Source organism: Garra rufa, chromosome 13 (assembly GCF_049309525.1).
Source record: "Garra rufa chromosome 13, GarRuf1.0, whole genome shotgun sequence".
NCBI lineage: Eukaryota > Metazoa > Chordata > Actinopteri > Cypriniformes > Cyprinidae > Garra > Garra rufa.
The window spans coordinates 26,646,121-26,665,739 of NC_133373.1; the positions used below are offsets into that span (position 1 = coordinate 26,646,121).

General features: G+C 35.6%; 1 protein-coding gene across 1 annotated transcript; it reads right to left on the bottom strand.

The window, feature by feature from the left end:
- Positions 1-8,325: 8,325 nt before the first annotated feature.
- On the bottom strand, positions 8,326-15,454 carry taf1b (TATA box binding protein (Tbp)-associated factor, RNA polymerase I, B). Its single transcript, XM_073816399.1, has 15 exons — positions 14,533-15,454; positions 14,355-14,453; positions 14,072-14,159; positions 13,869-13,966; positions 13,196-13,288; positions 12,806-12,905; positions 12,545-12,716; positions 12,077-12,176; positions 11,838-11,985; positions 11,576-11,753; positions 11,415-11,455; positions 9,926-10,007; positions 9,773-9,843; positions 9,464-9,689; positions 8,326-9,338 (listed from the first exon to the last, which is right to left on the bottom strand). The coding sequence occupies exons 1-15, from the start codon at positions 14,548-14,550 to the stop codon at positions 9,074-9,076; spliced, it is 1,779 nt and encodes a 592-aa protein (XP_073672500.1). The 5' UTR covers positions 14,551-15,454; the 3' UTR covers positions 8,326-9,073.
- Between the last annotated feature and the right edge of the window lie 4,165 nt (positions 15,455-19,619).

The following is a 19,619-nucleotide window of genomic DNA, read 5'->3' on the forward strand; positions in this document are numbered from 1 at the left end:
CCTCTGCTTTCTGTGAAAGAATCCAGGGCGGAGCCTACGAGTATGCTGCATCTCTTTGTTGTAGCTGCACTAACCTTTATGTGTCTGTCTCTTTGTGTTCTTGTCGTGATAATTAGCTGTTCCTACAGTAAAAGAGATTAGTGAGTACAGGTGTAAATGTGTTCAAAACATATATAAACTAATTGTGCGTCCCTGCAGGAGGGCTGTGATTTCTGCTGGTCTGTCTGGGTGAGCGGAGCTGAGCAGACAAAAGGCTTCATCAGTCGCCCCCCTCCTCTTCAGAGATTCAGATATCCAGTGAAAAAGACAGAGGAGATTGTATTTCTCTGTCTGTCAGCTGAGAAAAAAACATTTGCTGTCCTTGAAAAATCACAGTAAGCATTAATATTCTGAGAATGGCAGTTAAAGAAAATAAGGTACATTTATTGTTGACATTCTAAAAGTGGTCCATATATCACATATATAGGCAACACTTAATGTCTTAATGTATATGATTGTTGTTTTCCCACAAAGATGAACCAATAATAGGTATAAAATGAGTCCTGAACACATAACTGACACATGGACAAAGGAAAACATTATTATGTCCTAATTTTGACTGATAATAAAGACTGCTACGAATCTGATCATATTTGCTCTCTAAAAAATGCTGGGTTAAAAACAACTCAACTTGGGCTATTATTTGGCAACCATTGGCAAATATTGGACAGAACACATGCTGGGTTATTTTTACCCAGCTAGTTGGGTTAAATGTTTTATTTAGGTTTACTATTGTTTAAAAATTATTATTTGCTGGCTTAAAATGGGCTGGAAATTAAAAATCACTCACAGAATTATAGAGACAACTGCAATAATCAAAAGATGAACATTTATTATTAAGCAAGAACGCCCATGGACAAATATATAGGACAAATTGAATTTATTTGGTGAATACAGTGTACAACATTGCATACCTTTAAACTTGTTTAACAAGCATTATAGAAATAAAAATATATACAGTTTAAAAGAAGCATTTTATTGTGAGTGTATTCAACCATTCTTGTAGATGAAAGATGCTTTGACTGACTCCATAACCTGCCTATAAACAAACAGTACTGAGATTACAGAACACATTTTAACATCAAATGAAATTTACTGTTATAACCAATAAAATCAGTTTATGTTATGCAAGACAAAAGGCGTTTCGGTCATGCAAAATGATCACTGCTGATGCTGCTGACTGACATCTCATCCTTTTATGTTGCGTTGCATAAAATAATAGAATTTACAGCATAGTAAAGATTTTATAACTTAAATAAAATGTATACAACACTTTATTTCGCTGAAGAAGTGCAAGAACCGCTCTTTCCTGTGAAGGACGCAATAAAGCTCTGACTGTAACTCAACAGCTGGGTTGTTTCGACGGAAACTGGCTTAACCCAGTGGTTGGGTAGAAAAAATAACCCATTAAAAATGACCCAGCAGCTTAGTTACAGAAAAACTACACAGCACCTTGGTAAAAAATATTAAAAACAATCCAATAAGATGAACCAGCAGGCTGAACCCAGCACAGATTTACTTTTAAAAGTGCTAAACTAACACGTTTAAACAACAAAAGAGGATTTTTGTTAGAAAACCCCATTTCTTTAAAGGGGCATAAAAGGCAACATCTGGTTTTGCTTTATAATTGTTACATTTTAAATGCAGGATTGGTATTTTTCCGTTGTTTTTATATGATAAAAGTGGTTGTGGGAGTCACACGTGAAGAAAAAAAGAGACCAAGGTCTTTAATATTCTACAGATAATTCCATGTTAATGAGAAGCTTGTCTGTAAAAAAAAAAAAATGCAAACCTCTGAGAAAAGATGGGAACTAGTAAACAGGTAAAAGAATTAGAAGAAAAGTTGCACATACACTGAAAACATTCGACAAAAGTAAGTAGATATACAGTATACTGATAATTAAATGTGATAATTAAACTACCTTTTTATATTTCGTAATATACACTACCAGTCTCTTCTGCTCACCAAGCCTGCATTTATTTGGTCCAAAGTACAACAAAAACAGTGACATTTTGAAATATTTTTACTATTTAAAATAACTGTTTTCTATTTGTATATATTTTAAAATGTAATTTATTCCTTTGATTTTAAAGCAGTCACATGATCCATTCTGATATTCTGATTTGCCTCTCAAAAAACATTTATTATTATTATTATTACACTGTAAAAAGTTTTCACCAGTTTCAACTTAAAAACTTAAGTATAGAAGCTGCCTTAAAATTTTAAGTTAAATCAACTTAAGTCATTTAAACTCACAAGTTAAATCAACTCATTTTTGTGTTAATAAGTTAAAATGACTTCTAGTTTTAAGCTGATTTAACTTAAAAACTTAAGGCAGCTGCTGAACTTAGGTTTTTAAGTTGAATCTGATGAAAACTTTTTACAGTGTATGTTGAAAAAAGCTGAGTAGACTTTTTAGGTTTCTTTGATAAATAGAAAGTTCAAAAGAACAGCATTTATTTGAAATATATTATAAATGTCTTTATCATCACTTTTGATCAATTTAAAGCATCGTTGGTAAATAAAAGTATTTAGCAAGTATGACTAAGCTTTTGAATAGTATAGTGTATAATGTTACACAAACTTTTTTATTTCAGATAAATGCTGACCTTTGGGTCTTTCTACTCATCAAAGAATCCTAAATAAATTAAAATGTAACTGTTTTAAATATTAATAATAATAATAATGAACAGCAAATCACTATATTATAATGATTTCTGAAGGACCATGTGGCACTGAAGACTCGAGTACTGATGAGTAATTTACATTTTAAAATATATTCAAATAGAAAGCAGTTATTTTAAATAATAAAAATATTTTACAATATTACTGCTTTTGCTGTATTTTGGATCAAATAAATGCAGGCTTGGTGAGCAGAAGAGACTTTCTTAAAAAAACATTAAAAAAACCTTACTGTTCAAAAACTTTTGCCTGGTGTAAATATATATGAATGAAGGAATCTATAAAGAAAAGAATGTCATTTAAACACTCAACAGGAAGCAGTTTTACAGGAAGCAGTTGTCATTCTAAAAATAATATGTCCACATACACTAATGTAACAACTGTGACTTTCTACACTCATATGAAGTACTGAGAATGTAGTTTTGTTTCTCAAGAAGCATTACATAGATAATATTGTTCAGCATTAGAAAGGGTTAGCATAAAAAACAAGTGACTAAATGGAAAATATTTCTAAAGATATTACTACTTGAATTAGTCACGTGTTTTCCATTTCATTATGTGACCGCAAAACTTTCCTACGCACTGCAAGATTCTGCTTCCTTCCTTGTCAGCTGAATTGCTTATGAATTTTGCCTGGGATGTTAAAGTCATTGTTAATGAGGAATAAAATTATATAAACTAACTATTAAAATATGTATAACTTTTAATTGCGTTGCACACAAATTTAGCTGAGAAGCTAAAAAGATTGGCAGACCCAAAATAACCAGTCTTATGCATCAGTTTAAAACAAAAAACTACTGGTCTCTAGATTCATCATTAGTGTTTTCAAAAAGCAGGGCTACTCCTGATGGATGGTATGAGCTGTTTGAACCCAGAGACCGTGGAATCTTGGGAGGTTAGTGAGGCCATGTATGGGGGTTAGGCAGTGGGCCAGAGGAGACAGAGTTTGTGTGTGTGTCCGTGTGTGTGAAAGAGAGAGGCCAAACAGGGCATGCAAACACACAGGCTATGGGGAGGGTTGGGTGGCAGATGTGCTGTCCGCTTTGGGCTTCCGAGGAAAAACAGTTGAGACAGTTGAAACTTTCAGGATCAAATCCAATACATGCTGCTGCAGAGCGTCTGAACTGAATGACTTGAGCTCAGCTAGGTGGGGTTCTCAAAAAGTAGGTCATCCAAAAAGGGCGGGTGTGCTTTTAACCTCTGAGATGCAACATGCTTTCTGTGTTGCGTAGCTTGAATCTTGCTTGCTGCCCGTTAGAAATGAAATGATCACTTAACATCATAAATTAAAGCAAGAGCATCTTGCGTTGGTGCTTTATTCTGACAATTTTTGTCCTGGAATGAGACACTTACTCAGCGTTTTGACTGAAGTTACATAAATTCTCAGAGGCACCGTCACATGAGTTGAGACTGTAAGAGCAAACAGCTCGCCTCCACACCAATGACTCTCACAGAAGGAATGGAACATTTTTCAGAATTTTCGCACCAGTCTGTACTGAATATGCAACATAGTGTCAAGAAAGGATAAGTGCACATTGATTTGCACTGGATAGTTTACTAGCACACAGTAAGACTCAACTAAAACAACTGTACACCAGATGGCCTGTCCTATTGGTTTAACTAACATTAGTCATGAACTGTAAACCATTCTTGGTTTTCTATCTAATCAGGAAATGGATTTTAAATCATTCAGAAACTATTTAATAATCTATTGTTTTTGTAAACCATTGGAAAACACTTTACTGCAACACTTACAGTAGGTCCTATCTAAAAAGACATTGTGCACAACATATATTGATTAAAATGCATATTCTGATTCCATTTTACATTTTGCAAAGCATTTTTGCAGATAAAAAGTAAAAGTTGCATACTCTATGGTGCACACAAATGATAAGACTCAAAGTTTTAAGTAGACCATTTTATATAGAGTGTTTTCACGACACGTCATCAGTCGGTCATATTGGTGCCACTGAACGAAACTCGCATATTTTGCAGATTATCGCTGCTTAAAGTGGTCAATTATCATCTTGTTTTGGGCTGTGCTAATCACTCGGACCGGGAAAAACATTTGGAGTATACTGCCAAAAGTTATAACAAATCAGGGAGAATAGTGCACAACTGTCTGAGGAACAAAAGGCATTTGTGGTTAGCCAAACTGAACCAGGATCTGAACCAAGATTTGTGTTTGTTCTTATCATTTCCGGGCAGGTAAGCGAAATATTAGGCTAATTAATATTTTAACACTGCTTCAATTCAAACATTTTCCTAGGAGTATAAATTTATGCTTTCTTAGGACTTCACATTGCTAGACCAAGACAAATCTGTCAAACTAAACTTCAGCATCAAAGCAACAAATACTGACACTAAGCAAGGTTTCTGTGTCAAAGAATGAAAGAGAAACAGAGTGGGGGAGGAGAGGAAGGAAGTGAGGTGTGAGATAAAACAGTAAAGATAAGACTGACAGTTGTTTACAATGAAATTATGAAAAATAAAGTCGGAATTGCAAGATAAAAAAAGAAGTCAGAATTGTGATATAAACTTGCATCTGCGAGTTATAAAGTCAGAATTGCGTGATATAAACTCACAATTATGAGAAATAAAGTCAGAATTGCAAGATATAAACTCACAATTCTGTGAAACAAAGTTAGAATTGTGTGATATAAACTCGCAACTGCGAGTTATAAAGTCAGAATTGTGAGATATAAACAAAAAATTCTGAGAAACTAAGTCAGAATTGTGATATAAACTTGCATCTGTGAATTATATAATTCGGAGTTTGTGTTATAATTCTGATTATTGCGAGTTATCACAAGATAAGAAAAAACTCATATTTGCCAGTTTATCTCGCAATTTTGATATTATAACTCGCAGTTGCAAGTTTATATCACAATTCTGAGAAACTAAGTCAGTATTGTGATATAAACTTGCAACTGCGAGTTATAAAGTCAGAATTGCGTGATATAAACTCACAGTTGTGAGTTATAATATCAGAATTGCTAGATAAACTGGCAAATATGAGTTTTTTCTTAGAATATCTTTGTGATAACTCGCAATAGTCAGAATTATAACACAAACTCCGAATTATAACACAAACTTTATTGTGAGAAATAAAGTCAGAATTGCGAGATATAAACTCACAATTCTGAGAAATAAAGTCAGAATTGCGAGATATAAACTCTCAGTTCTGAGATATAAAGTCAGAATTGCGAGATATAAACTCACAATTATGTGAAACAAAGTTAGAATTGTGTGATATAAACTCGCAACTGCGAGTTATAAAGTCAGAATTGTGAGATATAAACAAAAAATTCTGAGAAACTAAGTCAGAATTGTGATATAAACTTGCATCTGCGAATTATATAATTCGGAGTTTGTGTTATAATTCTGATTATTGCGAGTTATCACAAAGATAAGAAAAAACTCATATTTGCCAGTTTATCTCGCAATTCTGAGAAACTAAGTCAGTATTGTGATATAAACTTGCAACTGCGAGTTATAAAGTCAGAATTATGTTATATAAACTCACAATTAAGAGTTATAATATAAGAATTGCAAAATAAACTCGCAAATATGACCTTTTTTCTCAGAATTGTGATAACTCGCAATAAAGTCAGAATTATGACACAAACTCACAATTATGAGAAACAAAGTCAGAATTGTGTGATTTAGGCCCGGTTTCACAGACAGGGCTTAGACTAAGCCAGGATTAGCAGATAGTTCAGTTAGGATATTTAAGTCATTTTTATAAACATGCTTAGAAAAAAACATTACTGTTGTGCATCTTGAGACAAAACAAAGGCACCGATATATTTTTAGATCAGTCAGTGCAAGTTTCTTTCAGTTCAAACAGCTCAGACTTACATTTTAGTCTAGGACTAGGTTTAAGCCCTGTCTGTGAAACCGGGGGATAAACTCGCAACTGTGAGTCAGAATTGTGAGATATAAACTCAAAATCTTGAGAAACGAAGTCAGAATTGTGATATAAACTCGCAAATGCGAGTTATTAAGTCAGAATTGTGTGATATAAACAGAATTGCTTGTTATAATATAAGAATTACAAGATAAACTCGCAAATATGACTTTCTTTTCTCAGAATTGTGATAACTCACAATTATAAGAAATAAAGTCAGAATTGCGTGATATATACTAGGAGTATACATTTATGATATAAAACAGAAATGGTTGCGAGCACTTTCTGAGGACTTCAAATTTCTAGACAAAGACAAAACTGTCGAATTAAACAAGCTTCAAAGCAACAAATACTGACACTTAGCAAGGTTTCGCACGTCAAATAAAGAAAGAGAAAAAGCGGTGGGGGAGGAGAGGAAGTGAGGTGTGAGATAAAACAGTAAAGATAAGACTGTCATTTGTTTACAATGAAATTACGACGGAGACTTTGCGGTCCTCGAGGGTTTATCTGTGTGTACACAAACCCTGGTCAGTTATTCAAGGTTACAATCCGCTCGTGCAGACCGAGTGTTTTCCGTTTGGCACCATGTAGTGTGTGCAGCACAAAAATAGTTCTGTTTGGGAGAGCCCAAGTCAAACAGAAACCACGCCAGGAAAACTTTGCAGACGGCTTCTCTACACGTGAGAAGGAAAAACAACTCTGAAAAGTATGCCGGGTAAGTTGTTTCGCTGGAAACAAAGAGTTTCTGTGCGTGTCTGTATATGTTTGTGCAGGTCAGGGCTTTTCTTGAAGGAAGCATGTGGATGGTGTTTACATACACACACACACACACACACACACACACAAGTCAGCTGGTTTGGCTGGAGAATAGGGCCAGAGAAACACCCAAGACACCAAACAGACTCTCTGCCCTGGTTTCCCCTCTGGCCCAGCCCCCTGGCTCTATCTTTCTCAAATTTCATCCCTCCATCATTCTTAGAATCAGAGAATCATAATCAGAAAGAGCTTTATTGCCAAGTTCTGGATCATCCAAGTTGAATTTTATGTAAGTCTTTCCACCAATGAAAAAAAAGTTAATTGCGAATTTTATCTCACAATTCTTTGTTTTTTTCCTCAGAATTTTTCTCTCACAATTCTCAGAAGAAAAGAATTGTGAGTTTGTATCCTGCAATTCTGACTTTTTTTCCTCAGAATTGTGAGATATAAACTCTTAGATCTGGCTTCTCTTAGAATTGTGTCATAAGCTCGCAATAGTCAGAATATGAGACAAACCAACAATTACGATTAAGTCAGAATTGCGAGATATAAACTCAAAATTCTGAGAAACTGTCAGAATTGCGTGATATAAAATTGCAAATCTGACTTTTTCCTTTTCAGAATTACAGGATAAACTCACAATAAAGTCAGAATTATGTGACGCAAACTCAAAAGTTATGAGAAATAAAGTCAGAATTGTAATACAACCTCGCATTAGGAATGCAAGATATGAACTCACAATTCTGCCTTATTGAGTCTATCTCTCACAATTGATCACAGTTTAGTCAGGTATCAACAAACAATTCTGAGAACATATTAGTCTTTTTTTCCCTTCAAAATTGTACTTTAGCTCCCAGTTGTGATCTTGCATCTTACAATTCTGAGAAAAAAATTGAAATAAATTGAGGCAAGTTGCAGTAACCTTTTTTAAAACATTTTATTCAGTAAAAAAAACAGGCTTTTATAGGATTTACCAGTTGAAATGGAGTAAAATCCGTGTTTTTTCTCATGAGACTCTTAAAAAGGAAAAAATAGCACTTTGCCATATTATATTTTAGGCATACTTAAAGGAACATGTATGATAAATTCCATTTTAAGGCTTAACAAATGTAGGTGTATAGTAGTGCTGATGTTGAAGACAGCGTTACAGCAATGGGTTGCAAGTACAAAAGGACAGCTGATATATATACAAGTCACAATGTAATCAAATATATATAGCTACATTCTCCTGCACAAGTCATTTCTTTGGACGGAAAAGGGTGAAACGGTTTATGAGGACCCTTTGTTTGGGACAAATCCTGCAAGACCAAAGAAAACTACTTAGACACAAAATCCTCAGGCAGCAGAAATTTTAAATTTCCACAATTGAATTTTGCTTACACAAAAAAAACCAACATTTTTTAGTGAGCAGTAGGATAAAAGAATCGATCAGCGCTTATTGTCAGGTGCATTACGCCCTCTGTTGGTTCATCTGTGTAGCTACAATCAATGCAAGAATATTTTTTTTAGTCAAAATACTTTTGATACACACTTTTGAGGAAAATACATACTATTCATTCCAAGTCTCATAATGGATAAAATACTCCAAGGCACTATTGAAAAATAATGCTCAAAAGTGGAAATCTGACATCTGCTGCCGATGATGCAGGGAAACAAAACGGATATTAGGAACTGATGTGCAGATTTCATTCTCCATCAGTGATATTCTCCTCTTCATGAACATGGGTTTTCTTTTCAACAGTTTTGGATCTTTTTTTCTTGTTTTTGCAAGAAGCAAAAGTCCAATGAACCTTGGTCTCGCGATTCCTTCTTAAAAAACGTCGTTCAACGTTGAGGACCTCTTTGTGCACTTCTGCCTGACGGACTCCCAGAATGAAAGAGAAGAGATTTAGGACCCACACATACATCCTGGGCAAACTGGGCTCTATTTCTGAGAAATGATCCCTACACCTACAGTAAGGGGGAAAAAAAAGGTATTGTTATCAATAATATTAATATACAACATCTTACATTATTTTCTTAATGACACTACAATGTATTTTATTATGTATAGCAAAGCATTTGTGATGACTTACCTGTGGGGGCATGTTCTCAATTTAGGATGCCAGTATTTTCGGTTGGAGAGATACTTGAACCCGTTTTTCTTAAGGGTACAGTCCAAGCGATTGTTATACATACTGGGCCCATCCGAACTCTCCTCGTGTCCCCAGCTGAAGCGAAAGCTGGCATAAGAGTTTGTTAAGGAAGGTGACTTTTCCGGTGCAAGCTTCTTAAATTTCTGCTCCAAATGTTCAGCAACGCCTGGAGATTTGAAGGTGGCCATTGGATGACATACAAAGATACAGTACTGAGATCATAACCGAGATGTGACGAAATCAGCTTACGCTTTCTTTTGAAGGTAATGTACTTGCGCCTCAACATTGAACACAAAGGCTTAGTGGTTGTCCATTGCCGTCTGAAAGTGCAGAACGAAAACGGTTGTAGTAAAAGATTTTTCAATAAAAGTAATGGAAACTATTGAAACTGTTTTGTCTTACAGGGCTTCTTCTCGTTCTTCCTTCTTTCTGGCTTGCTCCAGGACAGGCTGTACAACATCAAACCACTTTTCCAACCTGAAAACTGTAAAAAGCATATGAGAACATGTTGTGAACAAAAAGAAAACACAATGAGATACAGTGGTGTGAAAAAGTGTGATTTTTTTATTTTTTTGCATGCCCAGACCTGATTACTGCCACACCTGTTCGCAATCAAGAAATCACTTAAATAGGACCTGCCTGACAAAGTGATTCTCAAAAGCTACACATTTTGAGATCCAATAAAAATTCAGGAACAAATTAGAAAGAAATTAATTGAGATCTGTCTGGAAAAGGTTATAAAGCCATTTCTAACGCTTTGGGACTCCAGCGAACCACAGTGAGAGCCATTTTCCACAAATGGCGAAAACATTGATCAGTGGTGAACCTTCCCAGGAGTGGCCAGCAGACCAAAATTACCCCAAGAGCGCAGCGACAACTCATCCAAAAGGTCACGAAAGACCCCACAACAACATCTAAAGAACTGCAGGCCTCTCTTGCCTCAGTTAAGGTCAGTGTTCATGACTCCACCATAAGAAAGAGACTGGGCAAAACTGCTGCTGAGCAAAAAGATCATAAAGGCTCATCTCAATTTTGCCAGAAAACACCTTGATGATCCCCAAGACTTTTGGGAAAATACTCTGCGGACTGACAAGACAAAAGTTGAACTATTTGGAAGGGGTGTGTCCCATTACATTTGGCGTAAAAGTAACACAGCATTTCAGAAAAAGAACATCATACCAACAGTAAAATATGGTGTTGGTAGTGTGAGGTCTGGGGCTGTTTTGCTGCTTCTGGACCTGGAAGACTTGCTGTGATAAATGGAACCATGAATTCTGCTGTCCACCAAAAAAATCCTAAAGGACAATGTCCGGCCATCTTTCCGTGACCTCAAGCTGAAGCGAACTTGGGTTCTGCAGCAGGACAATGATCCAAAACACACCAGCAAATCCACCTCTGAATGGCTGAAGAAAAACAAAATGAAGACTTTGGATTGGCCTAGTCAAAGTCCTGACCTGAATCCTATTGAGATGCTGTGGCATGACCTTAAAAATGCGGTTCATGCTCGAAAACCCTCCAATGTGGCTGAATTACAACAATTCTGCCAAGATGAGTGGGCCAAAATTCATGCACAGCGCTGTAACAGACTCATTGCAAGTTATCGCAAATGCTTGATTGCAGTTGTTGCTGCTAAGGGTGGCCCAACCAGTTATTAAGTTTAGGGGGCAAACACTTTTTCACACAGGGCCATGTGGGTTTGGATTTTGTTTCCCTTTAATAAAAAACTTCATTTAAAAACTGCATGTTGTGTTTACTTGTGTTATCTTTGATTAATATTTAAATTTGTTTGATGATCTGAAACATTAAAGTGTGACAAACATGTTAAAAATCAGGAAGGGGGCCAACAATCACACCACTGTACATAAAAATACTAGCTAAAAGTAGTGTTTACCTCTCTTTTTCTTCTTCTTGGCTGCTTGCGCAGATAACTTCCTTGAGGCATTGAGAAAAAAGGAAACATAATTAGCATAAAAATGTAATATTACAAAGCCAGTACAGTAAAAAAAAATGACTTTTTCAAAAATGTCAGCTCTTAATTATGAAGTTACGTACCACTCCACATGATCATCCAACTTGAAAAGAAGCTTCAAGGTGACAATGATGACAGCTACAGCCTGAATGTCATAGCGCAAGAAACAAGGCCCAACCTTGCTGGGGTTAAAGGTCAGAAAAGAGCTGTTCTCCATATCAGCCTGTCTTATAACCTTGCAGACCCAAATATGAAGTTCATCTGAGGAGGATCAGAGATTAATTTCAATTTAGAGTCAATATTAAGCCATCATTTGCTATAGCCATTATGGTCAAAACCACCCACTTGGGAGGTTTGCATCCAGCAGATAGCGGACAGTGAGCGGAAACGGGTGGAGAAGACAATCCTGAGAAACTGCTGGGAAGGAGGGTAATTTTATGATCTGAGCCAGAACCATAGCTTCGTTATGAACCAGCGAGTAGGATGGAAGGGACTGTATAGAAGACCAGAAATAGTCATAGCTATTAGAAATACAACACACTGTTTCATGACTAATGAAGTAGGAAGCAGATTGTCTTACTCACCCGAACATTAAAAAAATGGACATATTTTCCGAACAGTCTCATCTCCTCTGGAAACATCTCATGAACGTTCATGTAAGGAATACGCCCCTCTGAGACCATCCTGCAAGAAAAGTCTAAATCATAATGTTTTTCAAATAATCTGGTACAAGTATATAAAGTGTAAAAGGCATCATGTCTTCATTGATAATACATCTAAACCAGGGGCACTGTCCAACACTGACACCTGCTTATCTCTGACAGTCTGCGTATCTCTCTTGCCTCCCCTGAGCCCACTGAGTTTTAACAGACCCCCTAAAGCATTCGGTGAGTTTGGTGCTGGGTAATTGAGAATGAACAGGGGAAAGTCACATAAGAGGAGGCAATGCCTCCACTGTGATATGATTGGATATTACTGGATATGTTTCTATTGATAAAATAATTCTGTGTTGAGCTGTATTTATTATTATTATTATTATTTGTCCTCCAAACCTGAGTAAGTCACAGAGAGTGATGGCCTCTCGGACCCACAGCAGAGCCAGATAGCATAGGGCCAGTGTCCGTGGCATGGTCATAAAACTTTTTGGTGTTGCATTCTTTCCCTTCATTTTTTGGTATGCAGCAATATCCGAAGACAACTCTGACTGTACATCACTAGAGTAACCTGCAGCAAAAAACAAAACAAAATGCAGTTCAATCAATACTGCATAAGATATACATGTGCCAGCTAACAGAGAGCCATCACTTTCATACCTGAGACTGACATTTCTTCTGACATCTCTGAAGCAACATCTGAGTGACCTGACTGCTCATCTGAAGCGTTAGACTTCATATCACTCTGTGCCTTCATGAACTTGAAGGCAAAAGGTAGGAAGAGAGCAGAGCAGTATTGTTACTGTTAACTAAAGGTGACTGAAATAAAGCTGAAATTAAAATTAAATAGCAACCAACTGAAATAAGTTTATACCTCAAAACCCCCAAAAATATTGAAATAAATTAAAATGAAAATATAAAACAATGCAAATTCAAAATATGAGGGGGAAAAAAATATTATAACATAATATTAAAAAGGTGATTATTTATACACTACATAAAATCAACAGCCCTTTCTATTGATTTCAACATAAAAAAAATAAAACTTACCACCGTAAACTTTGGAGTGTACACTGGATTTATGGTGAAAGCTTGCAGTGTGTTCTGCAGGTATATCTTCCAGAAATTCCATAAAACTTCTGTCTGTCAAAACAAAATATGATTAATCTTATAGAGTGTTTTCACAATGCGTCATCAATTGACTTACTGAATGTAAACAATGCAACTGAACCAAATGAAACTCGCATATTTTGCTGATTATTGCTGCTTTTGGGCTGTACTAATTGTTCAGACTGGGAAAACATTTGGAGTACTATAGACTGCCAAAAGTTCAAGTAGAAGAGTGCAAAAACAGACATTTGTGATTGGCCAAACTGAACCAGAATTTTCAGAGCAAGAATCTTGACAACATTCGTGTATGTTTTCATAATCTCCAGTCAGGTAGGTCAAATATTAGGCTTACATCTTACTTAATGCTGGCTGTATGTATCTTTACCACCTATTAACTAAGTCCTTCTTGATTTAGCAGCTTCCTCACTTTTTTTCATGGTTTAGACAGCATAAATTAGCAGAACAACTGCTGTTTACGTCCGAGTACCTCCAATATGGCTGCACATCTGGGTAACTGACCAAACCGTGACGTAAGTGTAAACCCTGTATACAGAGATACTTTTTTGTGTCATCCATAACATTGTGATATAGTAGGCTAAACTAAACTACCAACCTCAAACTTCATGCAAACACCAAGACTGACCAAAGCCTTGGCCTGGAGTTTCAAGATGAACTGAAATCCCTCACATATCATCCACTCTTGCTCATTCTCTGAAAACATACAGAAGAAACCATGAGATCAGAGAAAGGAAAGGGTTTGCAAATCTAAATGTTTTATACAGCTTACAAAAAAGTGGACAGAAGGCTTTGACTGACCCAGTCTTTTCTTTTTGGGTCTTTTTATTTGTGAGATCCTGCTGTTTCTAGAATGAAGGGTGTTCACATCTTCCACCTCCCTCGTTTTCTAGAAGTTGTTGCGAAATGTACAGTATGATTAGTTACGTAATTCATTTACAGTGCGATAAATTACATCCACTTAGAGCAAATGAATTTCAAATCTTTTTCCATTACTTTTTCAGAGACTAAATTATCAATAAAAATCAGTGCATTAACAATAGGAATATCTTAGATATCTAATAATGTTTGTCTATTGAACAACCTCGATCACATTGTGGCAGCCCCTGCAAAAGAAGTGACCCTCATCTGACACTCCCCAGTTCACAGCACCGCACTGGCCGCATGGCTCGCTGTATCCACCCTGAAGGGAAAGTCAAACAGTAACATATCAAAGTACCAGTACAGATCCCCAAACAATACTAACGAAAGGAGAAACTCACAGTAAGTTCTTCGTCCATAATTTTAACACGAGCTGCTGAAAACTTTCACAACAAATCCTGCGCAGTTTTCCGAAATCAAGCAGCACGGTCAAACACGCTTTCAATATGGCCGCCAAAATATTTTTTCATAATAAAAGTCGTTCTTCTTCTTCTTTGGTGTTTTACGGCTGCTGGCATCCAATTTGTTGCATTACTGCCACCTACTAATATTATCTTTTTAACATTTTACTTTCCCACATGATATTAGAACATACTCAACCGTCTCATACTCCTGACACTGGGTGCACAATGCACATTCATGGTGTTTTCCCATAATATTTAGAGTGCCATTAAGGATACTATATAATAAAAGTCCAACATCACGTAAAATGTTATGAACTTAGTTTTAAACCTTTACGTTTTTTTTATTACTGTTGATATTCCTTATGTTATACTTTGTATTTTTATGGTTTATTATTGTTTATATATTGTTTATGATATAACAAGTTGTTTTATATATAGATCCAATGTAAAACTGTAATAATTGTATATAAAATATTTACATTACATAATTATGTTCAACCTAATAAATACATTTTAATTAGGACATTGAAGAAATATCAGTAAAATGCATACATGGGTATAGTAATGCATATGTGCACACTATCTCATGTATGTAAAATATACACTATCAGTCAAAAGTTTTTGAACAGTAAGATTTTAATGTTTTTTTAAGTCTCTTCTGCTCACCAAGCCTGCATTTATTTGATTCAAAGTACAGCAAAAATGGTCAAATTTAATAGTAAAATTTAATGGCAAATAATCAAATTTTACTTTACCTGTGATTTCAAAGCCAAACTGTTAGTATTATTTAATATTCTGATTTGCTGCTCAAAAACAGTTATTATAATTTTTATTATGTTGAAAACAGTTGAGTAGAATTTTTCAGGTTTCTTTGATGAACAGAAAGAACAGCGTTGATCTAAAATTGAAATCATTTGTAGCATTATAAATGCTTTTATCATCACTTTTGAATGGTATAGTGCATAATGCTACAGAAGCGTTTTATTTCAGATAAATGCTGAAGAAGAATCCTGAAAAAAATTTACCCAACTGAGCAAATCAGCATTAGAATGATTTCTGAAGGATCATGGGATACTGAAGACTGGAGTAATGATGCTGAAAATTTAGCTTTGATCACAGGAATAAATTACATTTTAAAATATGTTAAAATATAAAACTGTTATTTTATAAAGTATAATTATATTATAAAAATAAATAAATAAATAAATAAATAAATAAATAAATAAAAATAGGGAAGTAAAAAAATATTAAAATGCATATTTGAACAAAACACATATGTGCACAGTGTATATAGAAATAAAGGATTCAATTATTCTATCTCTTATTCTAATATATATATTTCTTCTTATTATATTCTTTTATTTTAATATATATTTGTATTATTTATGTTACCAAGTGCTATAATTAATGTATATTTCTTTATTTATATTTCACCAATGCTTACTTTGGCAAAAAATATTAATAAAATGTATAAATTAAACGTTTAATATTGTTATTTGCTAAGACAAAAAAAAAACCCACTACCACTTTATCTGCCAAGAACTAAGAAAGGTGTCATCATGGACAATACACACTAGATGGCATGTAAGTCCATGAAGCTGTCAGTAGCATTGGGTGTAAACAATATCATAGTACTCCCATGCTCCCCCCAAATTTCTTCCCAAAAAGACCTGAGCAGCATTCTCTTTCTTTCCATCGCTCTCCTTACTCCATTGTGACAGATATAAGACTGACTCAATTGTTTTACTGTTATGACATTGTGAAAGACCTTAAAAATTAGCAACAGTGAAAGGAAGATGCCTCAGATCAAGGGCCTCTTAGAATACGAAGTACATTTACAGCAGTATTCAAATCAAATATATTTTTGAATGTCTGATGTTTAATTGTGCAATGTGACATTTGTCTTTTGTGTTTGTGTGCTTGTGTATATGTGTGAGGTTTTCTCTCCCTTTTTTTCATGTGCGCATCAGCAAACCTCCCTCCCATCCTCCTCCAAACCTCTTTGAAGAAAGCTGCTTCTTTCACCACTGGGCCAATTTCATGGTTTACTGCCTCCCATGCTTTCTCTCACGTTCTCTATGCAAAACGCAGCATTGTTGCCAATGGAAATCAGGAACAGTCAGTAAGTGCAGGTGTGGGCATTATTCTTCACACTGAAGCACAGCGGACTGCTCTTCCTCCAGCGTGGCACCTTTTATATCCCCACTCGTCCTCCACAGTCGTCGCATGGTGTGCATAGAGATTGTGGGAGGCTGTGGGCGAACAGAAAATTATTCTGAGTCTTGCTCATTGGTTGTTATCTGGTATAAATATTACATGCTCTCACTGCCTTTCCCATCACGACTCCTGCTTCCTGCTGTTCACGGCAGCTGAGGCTGGCCAAAAAACTGTCTTTGCTTGCTGTGAGCCTCACCAGACAGTAGAGGGAGAGACTTTTCCTGTAATTAAAACCTAAACATGAAAAATTATTAACTGTCATATATAATATTTAGCCTTGAAGGAGAAAGTTCACCCAAAAATGAAAATTCTCTCATTGTGATTACTCACCCTCATGTTGTTTCAAACTTGTAAGACCTTTGTTCATCTTCGGAACACCAAATCCAAGAGCTTTCTAACCCTTCATAGACAGCAGTGTAACTGAAATGTTCCCAGGCCCAGAAATGTAGTAAGGCCATAGGTAAAATAGTCCATGTGACATCAGTGGTTCAACCGAAGCTATGAAAATAGTTTTTGTGTGCAAAACATAAAACAAAAATAACGGCTTTATTCAGTTATCATTATCAAGAGTACCACAATGGTTGAACCACTGATGTCACGTGGACTATTTTACCAATGTCCGATGGGCCTGGGAACATTTCCGTTACAGTATTGAGGGTCAGAAAGCTTTTGGATTTAATCAAAAATGTCTTTGTTCTGAAGATGAATGAAGGTCTTAAGATTTGGAATGACATAAAGGTGAGTAATTAATGACGTTATCCTTTTAAAGGGATACTTCACCCAAAAATGAAAATTTGTTGTTTATCTGCTTACCCCCAGGGCAAGATGTAGAACACAAACGAAGATTTTTAACTCAAACCGTTGCAGTCTGTCAGTCATATAATGGCAGTCAATGGTTACCAAATCTTTAAGAGTAAACATACACAGACAAAACCAAATTAAACCCTGCGGCTCGTGACGATACATTGAGGTCTTAAGACACATAACGATCGGTCTGTGCAAAAAACTAAACAGTATTCATTCCTTTATTTACCTCCGATCCACCGGAATGTTCACGTGACGCATCAACATGCATTGGCAATGTAGTCGGTGAAAAGTCAACACTCCCAGATGAGTTCGCAACAGGAAAAGTAATCTTTTAGTTTTTAGTCATTTGCCAGAATCAGGATAAGCAATACCAATACGCTCTATAGCTGCGTTTCCATTACAGATTTGCGCACAACTTTGGCATTATTTTATAAATGTTGATTAAAAAGTATTGGCGAAATGACGGCGTTTCCATTAACTGATGTTATGTGACTGAAACTTAATTTTCTCCTCTCGCGATAAGTCATGGCAACAGAATGCTGAAAATAAAAACCTTTCCATTGCTGTTTTGCGAAACAATCCTTTTTCGAATTGCCAAAAAAACCACCTCATGCGAGCATAAAAACTTTTTTCAATTTGCAATTACAATTTGCGCAATTTAAAGGCTAATGGAAATGACAGATCGCTTCCGCGTGTGCATCTACGTTAGCTGCATTTCCATTACCCTTTAAATTGTGCAAATTTTAATGGCAAATTGAAAATACTACGCCTAAAGGAAACGCGTCAATTGCGCAAAAATTCTGTTGACTTATCGCGAGAGGAGAAAATTACGGTTTAGTCGAATAACATCAGTTAATGGAAATGCCGTCTTTTTGCAATACTTTTTAATCAACATTTATAAAAAAGCGCCGAAGTTTTGCGCAAATCTGTAATGGAAACAGCTTATGGCAGATCACATTGACGCATCACGTGCGGGCTGTTATGAATGCGCTTAGGAGAGTAGAGCGTTGAGATGGATCAGAGGAAAATAATGATATAAATACTGTTCAGGTTTTTGCACAGACTGATCGTTTTGTGTCTTAAAGCCTCAATGTATCATCACGAGTCGCAGGGTTTAATTTGGTTTTGTCTGTATGTTTTTTTTACACTTAAGGATTTGGGAACCATTGACTGCTATTATATGACTGACAGACTGCAACGGTTTGAGTTAAAAATCTTTGTTTGTGTTCTACTGAAGAAACAAAGTCACCTACATATTGAATGCCCTGGGGGTAAGCAGATAAACATCAAATTTTCATTTTTGGGTAAACTATCCCTTTAATGTAACACAGGTAGTTGGGTAACCGAACGATTCAGTGGAATGTACGCTGTAACTGTTATCAATTTAAAGACCGGTCTAGGAAAAATTATCTTACAGTTTCTTTGTAATTAAAACCATGACATTTAACTAAAATGTAAGACTTCACATGTGTACACATGAAACATGCAAGGTAGTTTTGACTAACCACTCAACTGATTCAGTGAATTGAGTCATTTACATTGGATCTATATACATTTATTCTATTAAACTGCTAGTTTTAGCATGCTTCTGTACATCACTGTTAACCAGATAACCTTTGGTCAACCAGCGGAAAGACATTTGTGTTGGTGGACAATGCTGGTCCACCAACTAGATCAGCACCAAAACAGTGTAAATCACCTTGAACCAACATGTTCTAATCTGTTCTTTTTAGCCACAATATCATCAGTCTTTCTTGGTAGGCTCCATTCTTTTATTTAGCTGAGATGATGCAGTAATTATAGTGAGGGTTAAGCCACAGAGAATAATGTAGTCAGTCACATTCTCACTGCTAATTTTTAACTAATTAAATTGGATCACATTTATGCACATATACACTATATTCATTACTAAATAAACCTAAAATATGTAATCTATAACTTAATTCTTGCTTCAACTGTACATGTTCTCTCCAGCATAAAATACAATGTTTGATATGCTG

Coding starts and splice junctions, on each gene's coding strand:
- taf1b (XM_073816399.1), bottom strand. Junction 10,008..11,414: donor CAAGAAGAAGAAAAAGAGAG/GTAAACACTACT, acceptor TGCTTTTTACAG/TTTTCAGGTTGGAAAAGTGG. Junction 9,690..9,772: donor CATTACCTTCAAAAGAAAGC/GTAAGCTGATTT, acceptor TCAAATCTCCAG/GCGTTGCTGAACATTTGGAG.